Source organism: Lepisosteus platostomus, chromosome 2, assembly GCF_059453375.1.
Source record: "Lepisosteus platostomus isolate fLepPlt1 chromosome 2, fLepPlt1.hap1, whole genome shotgun sequence".
NCBI classification, from domain to species: domain Eukaryota; kingdom Metazoa; phylum Chordata; class Actinopteri; order Semionotiformes; family Lepisosteidae; genus Lepisosteus; species Lepisosteus platostomus.
In genome coordinates, this window is record NC_142612.1 from 31331564 (window position 1) to 31343954 (window position 12391).

General features: G+C 43.6%; 1 protein-coding gene across 2 annotated transcripts in view; it reads right to left on the reverse strand.

Moving 5' to 3' along the window:
• med14 (mediator complex subunit 14) overlaps positions 1-12391 on the reverse strand; it is a 40444-nt gene that overhangs the window by 12594 nt on the left and 15459 nt on the right. For both annotated transcript variants that reach the window (XM_088605004.1, XM_088604995.1), the window contains exons 12-19: positions 11385-11463; positions 9535-9694; positions 8759-8953; positions 6257-6391; positions 5409-5485; positions 4369-4529; positions 1095-1241; positions 629-720 (exon numbers count right to left, since the gene is read on the reverse strand). In XM_088605004.1, the coding sequence (XP_088461130.1) occupies positions 629-720; positions 1095-1241; positions 4369-4529; positions 5409-5485; positions 6257-6391; positions 8759-8953; positions 9535-9694; positions 11385-11463 (1046 nt within the window). The remainder of the gene's footprint in view (positions 1-628; positions 721-1094; positions 1242-4368; positions 4530-5408; positions 5486-6256; positions 6392-8758; positions 8954-9534; positions 9695-11384; positions 11464-12391) is intronic.

Genomic DNA, 12391 nt, shown 5'->3' on the forward strand with positions numbered 1-12391 from the left:
AAAAGGACCACAAAGCACAATGTAAGTAACACTGAAACGTTCATAGAAGCTATTCTGACCTTTCCTCCTCAAACTTGCGTGCACCCATTACCACAAAGAGTCCGATACCATCCAAGAAAGATGGGACAGAATGCCCACACAACTATCCATGACTACACGTTCTGTCATTACTTTCAAATAGCAACACACTTTCCACATCAAAATATACTAAATATATGAAGTTTGTTATACTCAACATAACATTTGTACAGCAAGGCTCCATTCTGCATTTTACGAGAAAATTAACAAGTTAGAGCCACTTAAGTGTCCCGTTAGCAGGGCCATTGGTTATTTTCCTTCTTATGTTGAATACTAACAGAAAATTAGCTGTGGGAATGTGACATAAGATATTTGAAAACAGTCAAACAATGAAAGACAGAATGTAAGACTGTAATTCAGAAGAAGAATTCCAAACACGTTATTTTTTGCTGGTTTTATAATCGCCTTTGATACAAGACAGAAAAGCCTACAGCTAGAAACTGAAATGCTCAAAGATGAATTCTTCTACTAGCTTGAATGGATCTAAACAGCTCACTTTACTGCTCATAAATTCCTGGGGTTATCAGAGCAAGGGCTCCGTGATACTTACTGAGCTTCCTTTAGTGCTGCCGTAGCCCAGGACAAGCTTGCGGTAATTATAGAGCCGGATTTCAGAGAACAGGCTTAAATAGGAGGGCATGTCTAAGAGGGAGAGAGAAATGAAGAACTCAGCATTCTGCTGAAATCATAGTTGTGTTTCAGATGGAAAAGTCCGCTCTCACTGCAACCCACAGCTGGGCCCTTTCAAATCACCAAGCTCCAGGGTTTCTTCAGTCACTCGATACAAACACAAGGCTATCACCAGATAACCAGCTGAAGAGTCACACCCCCCCCCAGCCCAGTCCAGTGCTCTGTCCCTTCACTCTTCATCACACTGGTCTACATATCATGCCAGTAATTTCTGCCATGCTGGAAACGGGACGTTACCGAGTAATCACGCCATTGTCATCCATCGTACTAGAAAAATCCCTCCAAGACGTGGTGAACTGGAAAAACAGGGCGATTTCCCTCCTCACCTCCAAGCGACCGTGCAAAGTCCAGGACGCACTCGTAGAGCTGGGCGATGCTGCACCAGTCATTCAGGAACATCTCCACCACCTTGCGCCCCCCCACCGGCTCCGAAAGGGGGTTCTCGTAGGTCAGGTAAACGTGCCGCGTGGACGCTGCCGAAACAAAAGTCACGCGTTTGAGCTGAGCCACATCTCAGTCCTGTCCTGCTTTTCATTCCCTCTTGCAGCCGTTCAGCTTAAAGCTCAATATTTTAGAGGGCAAAGAAAGTTAAGTCCAGGATACTGGGTTTGAGCAAGAATATCTCCACTTGCACTTAAGTAGAACAATCACATAAAGAGTCAACTTCCAGAGAAGAAACATGGGAATCACAGAAGCAACCAGAGACAGAAGGTAGATCACATTTCCTCCCTATACTCAAAACCCACCCAGAACAACAGCTGTATTAACAACTTTAATACAGGAGAGAACTGCAGCTCTAGGCTGTCTGCCTTGCTGAAATCACTTGCAAATATCCCAGTGGTGAACAAGACTAATTAATGCACAGGCTGCTGAAAGATCAAAGACAGAGCTCAATTAACATGCAATGGACCATTAGCTGAAAGACACTACATAGTTCTAAAGACAACCCTCCCAGGTGGGAGAAGATGACAGGAATGGCCCAGGGAGTCACAGATCAGTGCCTGCAAAGACCTAAGAATCCTCCATGTCCATCTTTTATCTCCAACAACATTCCCAATCACAATCCAAGCTACTCCTAAAAATGAGGGAATAAACTATTAGGACAGTTCTATAACCCTGTATTCCTGTGCCCGGTCCTACACAACCACAAAGATTTAAATTACCAGCAGGAAGCCACTGAAGACAAATGAGTTGGTACAATCAGGAACAGTCTGCCTTTTTACTCTCACACCAGACGCTATAAATAGACAAGCACAGGTTTCCGAAAGCCAGCTCTGTAACTCGTGTAAAATGAATCGACGCACAATGAAAAAGATTCTTCATGCACAGGATGAACTGTAATTCGTAGGTCTGGTACCAGTTTATGGAAAAATACAGATCGGACATTAGTAGCAATGCTGAAACTGGTTGCTCATACATTTCAAAATGCCTTGCACTGCTCTTGAAAACCTTTAAAAGACTAAGATTAAAGTCACCGATTCAGTTTGTCCGAGTTTGCCTTACCTGCACTTCACCAGCATTAGCTATTCCCTTTATAAAAGGGCTACCCTGATAAAAGTAATAACCACTGGTACAGCCAGCCAAGATTATTTGTTGGGGAGTTTCAGAAGCCATCTCATTTACATGATCCTACGCAATGGAAACAAGAGACAAATCCCACAAGCACACAGCAGTAAGGGCATGGTAAGAAATAAACAGTCAAACAGCTTAACAGCTCAAGGAGAGACTTTCGGTTGCTGAGAAAGTTAAAAAATCACTGACTTTCTGAAACGACTATTCTTTCCCTAAACCCTGATAGCCTTTTCCCCCTTGTTTACCTACATCTCATTTCCCAGGTTACACTCAACATATGCAAAAACCACACATGGGTCTCATAATACATTCACAGCACTGGGGAGCCCTGGGATCAATTCTGGAGTACATGGGGTGTTTGTACGTTCTGTGTTCAAATGTGTTTCCTCCCACAGTCTAAAAACATGCTGGCAGGTTAACTGGCTTCTGGGAAAACTGTGTGCGCGTCTCAGCGTCTATGCCCGTTTGCCTTGCAATGGACAGGTTTCCTGACCAGGGTATATCCTGCCTTGTGCCTGCTGCTTGCCGGGATAGGCTCCAGCTCCCTTCACCGCCCTTAATTGGAAGAAGCAGTAAAAAAAATGGATGGATAGATCGGTAGGTCTCAAGAAAACTTTCGGATCTTGGGAAGTTGACATTAGATCTATAAAGAGCGAGGAGAGCAGTAAGATCCTTCCATGGGTGTCGAGTGAGGAGTGAGCATCATGCAGTATCCACCAGGGCTCCGTTCCACACTCTTTTTCACACTCGCTTGCCAACCTTCGCAGGTTTTCTCACTTTTTTACTGAAAAATGTAAGTAAAGCAATCAGGTCAGGTAAGCACCCAGGCAATTTTTATTTACTGTGCATCTAATCCCATAATTATTTACTGAATAGTACAGTGAAATGAACAGTATAAATTTGTTAAAAGGTAACTGTCTCTTCAATGTTTATCTACTGTACTGTATATTTTTAAGTACATGCTACAAGTTTTGTTCTCATTTGGTTTTTAATTTCTCTCCCCCTATATAAAGGGATGAAGTTCCCTTCCTCTACCTTAAGGACTGCAAGCTTAAGACCTGTGGGTAACAGCCCAATCCTGCTCTCCTGTCCCTCCTTCCTCCACTTGCTGACACAGCTGGGGAAAACAAGACAAGATCGCTGCGATATCCCAAAGAGTGAGCCTCTAAACGTGTTCAGCAATGGCTAAGAAAGTGTCGCATTCAACTTACACAAAATGCAGGTTATGTAAAGATTTGTGGAAGGGAACCCTTACTCTGCATGTTGTGTTAAATAATAAGGATAAAATTAAATAACGGAGGAACTTATTTGTAGCTTGAGTTTCTTGGGCTCAGTGCTGGTCTCCCATGCTCTGGGGAAATATTTTCTGTGTCTCAACCTGTAAATGCTCCTTTATTCAATGCTTTCTGCAGTGGCACTACAGAAACACCAGCCTAGCTACAGAAATCACTGGCACCCTCACACAAAAATTGCTGGGCCACAGAATAAGTGACTTTAGGAGCCTCCAAATAGCCTTTAGAAAACAGTTCAAGTAGGGAGCTGCATCAGCATGCTTAGACTGCAAGAACAAGTAATAGGTTTATTCCATGCTGAAAAGAGAAGAAATGAAACAATGTTTCGTCTGTGGAGCCTTCTGTGCCACACCCGAATTTGAAGCACCCGAAGAAGGCTCCGTAGCCAAAACGTTGTTTCCATTCTTCTCTTTTCAGCATGGAATAAACCTTAATTTGTTCCCTTGCAGCCTAAAGAAAAAGCTCTATAAAACGGAAAACATTTTTCTACATCACCGCCACCGTGATGGTATCCTCTAGAGCCTGAGCAGAGTTTTTTGGGGAATATTTAAATTTGCCACTGGTTTAAAAAAAGGGGTGATTTGACTTTTTACTGTCAATTAGGCTATTAGGTTCAAGGTGGAATAAAAGCACACAGGATCTCGTGCCTGGAGAACTGGAACTGGCCTCCTGCGAGGTAGAAATGGAAAGCAGGAGAAGAGCCTGATCCCCGGATCGGAGGGGCCCTGGCGCTGACCTTGCTCCTTGCTGGAGGTGCTGGTGAGCGGGCAGTTGGCGAAGACCAGCTCTGCCACCCAGGTGCGGTTGTTCCGGCCCTGCAGGCGGAACGTGCAGTCCAGCAGGGAGCGCTCCAGGACCCTCCGCGTCTCCTCGCTCACGCCTTTACTGGGGGGGATCCTGGAGTGACAGGGAACAGCAAGACGCACCGTTGTCTCAAGGGACACCGACAAATCAGCAGCCTACCGTAAACCCATTACTGATCTACCTTGTAGCTTGATTCTTACCCAGTGCTGGTCTAATAAGGATAATATTAAATAAGAACAATGTTAAATTAACTGAGGAACTTATTTGTAGCTTGATTCTTATCCAGTGCGGGTCTCCCCATGCTCTGGGGAAATATTTTTCAACGTCTCAACCTGTAAATGTCCCTTTCTTCAGATTCAATGCTTTCTGCAGTGGCACCACAGAAACGCACCAGCCTAGCTACAGAAATCACCAGCACTCTTGAACAAAAAATGTCCAAAAATGCCTGAGCATACGAAGGCAAAAAGGACATATTTCCTGAGAGAGATTCATCTGTGTATCTGTGAATCATTTAAATCTGCTGTCCGGGAGGCACAAAAAAATGGAGAAACCATCAACATAAGTAATGGCATCATTATTTTTTACTATCAGTGAGGTCCGCGAGGCAGAGCTGAAAAGCAAGAAAACTTGATTTCACACTTAAAATGAAAAAATAAATCAGACCCATTATTTCAGCCGCGGAGCCTCACCTCAGCTGTCCTGAATCAAACCCTTGGCCCCACAGCCCAAATTGCACATTTTACTTTTCCGAACATAATCTGCACAAATTCAATAAAACCACTTTCTGGAATGACAGGAGTTACTCCAAAAAAAACAACTAATGAACTAATCCTTGCATAGTAAGGACTAAGCTAGCACAGTGTCCTCTAAATAACACACCCTGAAGAATCAAACAGGCAACAATAAGCAGCTTCGCACTGTGAAGCCGTTAGCTGGGCCACAACAGACCCCTTTTCCACAGGAAGTACCTACTTCAGAATGCGAATGGCATGACTGCAGCCATCCCCTTCAACCTGCACTCCCTGGTGAGGAATCTCCATGGTGGACAGCTGGAAGAGAAAGGCAAGGACGAGCTCAGAAGCTGCGCTCACAGCCAATACTTAAAATTAAGGCCTTGGGAAATGTACAGCCCCCAATTCCTCCACCCTAAAAGTTATGAAGAGAGAGGTTTGCAAATTCTTAATTAGTACAGCCTGTTTTGGAAACATTACATGGAAAATATCAAATTTCAATACGGAGCTTCCCGGACTCTCTACGGCTGAAGCCCTTGTAAGGTTGTATGAAATAAAATGAGTAAAATAAATTAGGATTAAGTCTTCAAAAACATGGAAGATGACTCTTAAGGGTTACAAATTAAAGAAAAGACGTGTCTAAAAAAGATAAAAAAGAGCCACAAGCTTATTTCTCTGAAAACATAAAATACAGAAGGGTCTCAACGTTCGCAAGGGTTCAGTGCAAAAAACTGTCACAAATAGCCAAATTAAAATATAACCAAGTGCACCCTTATACCATTGCATAACATACTACAGTATATAGCATGTGTGGTTAAAAGTCATAAGTAACTCTCCCTTATACAGTATGACAGCTAAAGTACTAATGCATTGGCTTTAAGTCAATTAAAATAACACAGATCAACTAAAACATACTACATCAGCCAAAATAAACAACATGAATCGCTCCTCTGTGTCCAGCGAATGTCTGGACTTTCGCTCTCTGCATCTGTGATAAGCATGGCCCACAGGAATGAAAAGCCCCGCTGGTGTCTGCAATAAGAGCGGACAGCCTCACTGCTGCAGGCGGTGGCCAGGCGGTTCCCTCACCTCACAGCGGAGTCCGATGAAGGGCATGTTGGTGTCGCACATGGCTACAAGGTGGGCCAGAACCTTGTTGAACGCACACATCTCTCCCGCCCGCTTGGGTTTCTTGGGCTCAATGGCGCCCTGGTCCCCAGATAACTGCAAGAGTCAACGCAAATTGAAGATAAGGGTTACCGCCTTATTTCTCATTTCTTTATCTCATCGCAAATAGTAAGCGTGACAAGGGTGAAATGACAACGAGGCTGGGAACGAAAAGATTTAAAGGAACTACCCTTCTGGCAGTTGTTGCAGCCTCAACCGCCTGATGGGCAAGCGCTTGCAGCGTGCTCTGAAAAAGCTCAGACCCAGCCCTGCAGTCAGAGCTCTCTGGCGTGTTATATCTAGCTCAAACCAACTGAACAGCAGATTTCCTGTATCACACAGAACAGCAATCAAGGATGAACAGAAACCACAGAGCATTCTGACATCGAACAAGGCAGCTTGGGCATTCTGCACAGCTGCTGCACCTGGTCGTATTACAGCACATTTTACATATGTTTGTCTACTTGTCTGTCTATGCATAAATACAAGGGTTTTATGAACCGATTTTCAGAAACAATTGGGACTGTTTTGCAACACGTGCATTTTAGCCACATTTTAATGTGTTTAAAAGAACATTAAAGTTACAAACAAGAGATGACCCTGATGAGTTCCTAACTTGTTTGGTCACTAGGAGCTAATTGATCCAAGGATCTCATCCAGCAGAAATCAAGGTCCCAGCTTCAGCACAGCCAAGTAGCTTGCTCTGAACCCCCAGAACTCTGTATAGGTGCCACTTGTTCACATGTTTCAAATTCACTTTCATGTAGCTCTCTACTTGTGGCCTCATCACTGTTCAGTTTAAAGTTGTTCACAAGGACAAGAGTTTCAGTGCCTTTGGGGGATTTTGAGTACTTGAAGCAGGTCCTCTTGTAGTTTCTGTTCAAGACTGAAAGGTTCAGTTCATTTAGCTTGTCTCCATAAATAAAACACGTGGGGTGGAATTTCATTAAAACCTTTTGTTAAGAATAAAGTATTCAAATGTACCTGCAGTTAAAGCCTGCTCATTCCAACCTGCAGAAGTGAGCACAAATGCATATTTTTTCTAAGACAGAAAAAAATGCGCCAGGCCCAATCTTGTACAGTTAAGCATCCTTCATATTCTAGCAGAGGAGCAGCAGATAAACACCACTGTTTCCACACTGTGACGCAGCTCTGTGACGGGAGAACCCCTCCCCAGTGGGATCAATGTGCCGAGCAGGCAGCCATGTGGAGATCTCCTGCTGTGAGCCACAGACGCAAGTGCACTCATTTTAGCATGACTCTCTGCACCTCTTCAAAAACAAAAGATTTCACATGGCTCATTTTCATTTAAAACCCTAAGTGCCAACAATATCTATCTCAGCAAACCACATCAAAACAAATCCGGATATACTGTACCTGCCTGTAATACTCAAGAATTTAGAGATACTACAGAAAAGAATTCAATGTATTACATACTTCAACCACAAATAATTAATTCATTTATTATGATCATCATTATTAGTTTAACCAATGCTTTTAGCAACTTTTACATTCAAATCATGGCACCCACTTACACAGCTGGGTTTCCTGGAGTAATCCGATTAAAACAACTTGCTCGAGGGTACATCTCTGTGCCTATGAAAGCTGAACCCTACTGCAGTCCAGAACCCTAAACAAAACAACTCTTCACAGATTTTCACGTGCCAACAGCATTTAGGTGTATGTGGTGCTATTTGCAAAATGAACAAATCCATGAATGAGGAGTTATCACCCTATCTTGTTTTGCACTAATTCTATTTTACGTGCACTGGAACTATACTACATAAAATCTTGTGCGAGAGTTAGTTTGCAATACTACGCAATTTACCTCTCCCAATTCACTCCAGATCAAGATAAAAGCCGAAGAAAAACTATGCCACGGCTCACAGTGCGTAACACCTATACTACAGTGCCTTGCGAAAGTATTCGGCCCCCTTGAACTTTTCAACCTTTTGCCACATTTCAGGCTTCAAACATAAAGATATAAATTTTTTATTTTATGTGAAGAATCACCAACAAGTGGGACACAATTGTGAAGTGGAACGAAATCTATTGGATTTTTGAAACTTTTTTAACTAATAAAAAAATGAAAAGTGGGGCGTGCAAAATTATTCGGCCCCTTTACTTTCAGTGCAGCAAACTCACTCCAGAAGTTCAGCGAGGATCTCTGAATGATCCAATGTTGTCCTAAATGACTGATGGTGATAAATAGAATCCACCTGTGTGTAATCACAATTGTGTCCCACTTGTTGGTGATTCTTCACATAAAATAAAAAATTTATATCTTTATGTTTGAAGCCTGAAATGTGGCAAAAGGTTGAAAAGTTCAAGGGGGCCGAATACTTTCCCAAGGCACTGTGCATCCACCATATGCTTTGTGACCTGCGTGAGGTGAAGCGTGAGCTCTGTGGTGTAGTCGCCTACCTTCCTTTTTGTCCCCGACTTGGCCCCCCGTCCTGGTGTGGCATCCAGGACCAGCTCCTCCAGGTTGGGCTTGAACTGCTGCAGCAGCTGGGCGCTAGGGGGGCCCTCGTCCCCCTCCAGCATGGTCACCGACAGGAAGTAGTACTTGTACTCCAGCTCCGTGGGGCAGCCGGGGACGTCGAACATCTCCGCCACCTTCACAGCGGCAGGAGAAGGAGAAGAGCAGATGGGCTGGGGCTAACGCGGTCACGGTTCAGACCAACACAGGGGTGAAACTCTCGGCTTGGAGAGAGAAGGCGGAAAGCGCCAGCAGGAAGTCAGAACGAGGCGTGAAACAACGGAAGCAGACGGACAACCCTGAATGACCGCGCGTTTGCTTCTTCGCACTTTTCGGCATGGCCTCTGCCTGTTACTTTGAATCCCCCATGCTGATGTAGTTCCCCTCTGCCACCTCTTGATTAACACAAGCATGAAACACTTGACCACAGGCCTAAAATATTATTCCTCATTCCTGCCGCAACAGCTATAGAGCAGATCAGGATTAAGCACTGCTTGGCTGTAGGGGCAGCTCTACAACACTGTAGCACAATCCTCTGTAAGTTTCTCATATTTCATAGACCGGAGTAACACACTCTGCAGAGCACACTAAATTACGTTTTCCAGTAAATAGTCAAGATGTTTTCAGGGCCTGGCTTTTCAGTACGGCTTTTCTGTTTAAGTAACGATCCCATGGGCTGTGCCCAGTGCCGGCGCCGGAGGGCAGGAGGTGTACTTACGATGTAGTACTGCGGGAGGCGCGTGAGTCGGATGAAGAGGCGGTGTTTGGAAAGGCTGCCGGCCGGATGGGAGGCGGCGTTGGAGAGATGCAGGGTTTTGGAGCACACGGTGGGCAGGTGTTTGACGGACTGCCTGCAGCGCTGCTCCCCCAGCCAGAACCTGCACACGAGCACCAGAGCCAGGGTTAAAAACACAGCCATCGTACCCAGTGAGCAACCAAGCTTGAGCCGTCGCGCCCAGGAGGCACTGCTGCAGGCACCCCAGTCCTGTTCAAACCCGCTTATACAGCGGCTGAACTACCACATTCATAACGTGCAGGCTCTGCCGGAGTGGACCCTTCCAATCCTCAGGGATGCTATTCAGCCATTTTCTATATGAACGGAGAAACTCAGCATTTGTGCAGGAAGTCACCTTGCTCAAAAGGAGGGCTGCTGGCTGTGCATGTCTAGGCTTCACTAACCATTGCAAGAGTCTATAGAAATTTATGCTGGCAGAAATTAAAACTTTCGGGGAATTTGGATGTTTCAGGCATTTATTTTTTATCACGAGGACCCCCGTTCCAAAACAGGGATTGGGTCCTCTTTATATTCACTGCAGATGCTGATGATTCTGGCTTAAACCCCAATCTCCAACCCAAATCGTCTAACGTCTCCAGCAACTGTTATTTTTTTAAAAACATCCTACACTAGAATTTTAAATGAATGAAAATATTTTCATGCTGTTTTCTTACTGCCACTTACAGGAGTTATTGTATGTAGGACTGCTGGGGCCATAAAGCTCTTTGTACTTCTCCAGTTCAACAATTTTTTACTTTTTTTTTTTACTTCATCCATCTTTGAAAGGATTCCTGAACTATCATTTTCACCAAGGGCAAGCAGGACCTGAGGCAATCTTTGACACTTTACCATGTTTCACAGCCCATGGCCTCATCAGCCAGTCACCCACATGAGCCACAGAGTTTTGAATGACAGCTTACAGTCATTACATAAGCTCAGGGAAACTAGTGCCAATTCTGTTCACTAATACCCTTAGGAATTGTGGAGGTAGGAGGCCACTGGGACACGACTTGATGGGATTGCTTAATGGAAAAAACTGAAATAAATTCACTCCAATTATATTGCTTATTTGTGTGTTCAGACATCATTTCTGGACACTGACACGTAGGAAATGTAGGCTTTACATAAAAAATATGAAACGGCATGGAGATCCTCTTGATTTGCTGCCTACTTTGCTTATGACAGACTGCAGCACTGACTGCGATGGACACTCCCAGTTTAGGTTAGTCTTAGCTGTAACTACAACATAGCTGATCCCTCTTCTCTGAACCCGTTGACTCTGCACTTCAATCTTTCAATAATCAAGCTTTCAGTTTCTTTGCTCTTCTGTCATTGCCAAGTGTTGCAACGATCAGCTAACATATCAGAGCCCATCGTCAAAACCGCAGCATCTCAAGTTTTCAATTGCGAAAAATAACTACAACATGAGTGGAGATGAAATGTCTTGCTTAATTAGGACACAGATCACATAGTAGGCAGTAATCAACATTAAAGGCGTATATATGAAAACAAAAGCTTCAAACTGGTTATTTCTGACCCAAGATATAGGAACTGACATGAAAGCTAAAGCTATGTACTTCTTGCTATAATAAGGAAATACTGTTAACAGAGGTAAATGTATAATTAGGTAATTGTTTTATTAGATTTTTTCGCAAACTTGGCTGGTGCTTTTATCCAATGCCACATACATTTCATCCCCATTTGCACAGCTGGGCATAGTTACTGAAGTAGCACAGGTGAAGTACCTCACTCTAGAGTTTAAAAGCAGTCTACTGAGCCTGAGGAGATCTTACTTGAGCTGCTGAAGCCAAGGGATGATACGCTTCATGTCGTCGTTGATGGACTTCTCCATTTCGTCCAGTGTTGACTGATCTGCAAGGAGCACAACAAAGCCACGGTAACAGCCGCTTTCACTGGCTGGATTTCGCTCAATTGAAAGGCCTCTGCCCGAAAATTCATGGGCTACAGCTGGCCTTCAGGAACTCGCATCCTTTTAATAGTATGCAAGAACACCACACTTTCTAAACTCCGTTTTTCATCCTTTAGCAGTCTCCAAAGGGCCCTGGTCTGCTAGGATGAAAATATTAAGGTTTGCAGAGACTGTCTATACTGAGCCTATATAAACTGAGAACAGGACACGTCTTTACACAAAGGCTTGTGGGAGTATGGAACGAGGAGTCCAGCCATGTTGCTGAAGCTGGTACCTTGGTTTCTCTCAAGGAACATCTGAATCAGTTCCTCTGATCAATTATGTACTAAGCATCAAAAGGCCTAAAGACGAATGGCCCCATCTCGTGAAATAACTCTTTCTTCTTAAGTGGAACTGCACACAGCTTTGAAAAGCAATTCTTATTTCCCTTAGACAAAAAGTATTAACAATGAAGTGTGGTATAACCTAGGTTTAACTAGACTTCTGATTTAACTAACAAATCCTGCTAACAGGGAATCTACAAAGTTAGAAATACTGGACTTTCCCCACAATAAATTGCTTACTATGGGGGTTTGTGTTTTGAATGCTTTAGTGAATTTTAACAATATATTTATGACATATGAAATAAAGAGCTTGTATATTAATGTTAATGGTACAGGAAAAACTATCATTGACTGTGCTGACTGCAATAAGGCAAACGATCCATAAAGTACATATATAAAAAGTATATATCTTCTTATATAATAGTGTTTTGGGTTGAGAAATGTCATTCGTGACTTAACGAACATTTGGCAATAACAGATAACCTTTCCCCATTAGTCCATCTGATGGTTTGCTCTAAAGAACCTCTTTTAGAAAAAATCACATTAC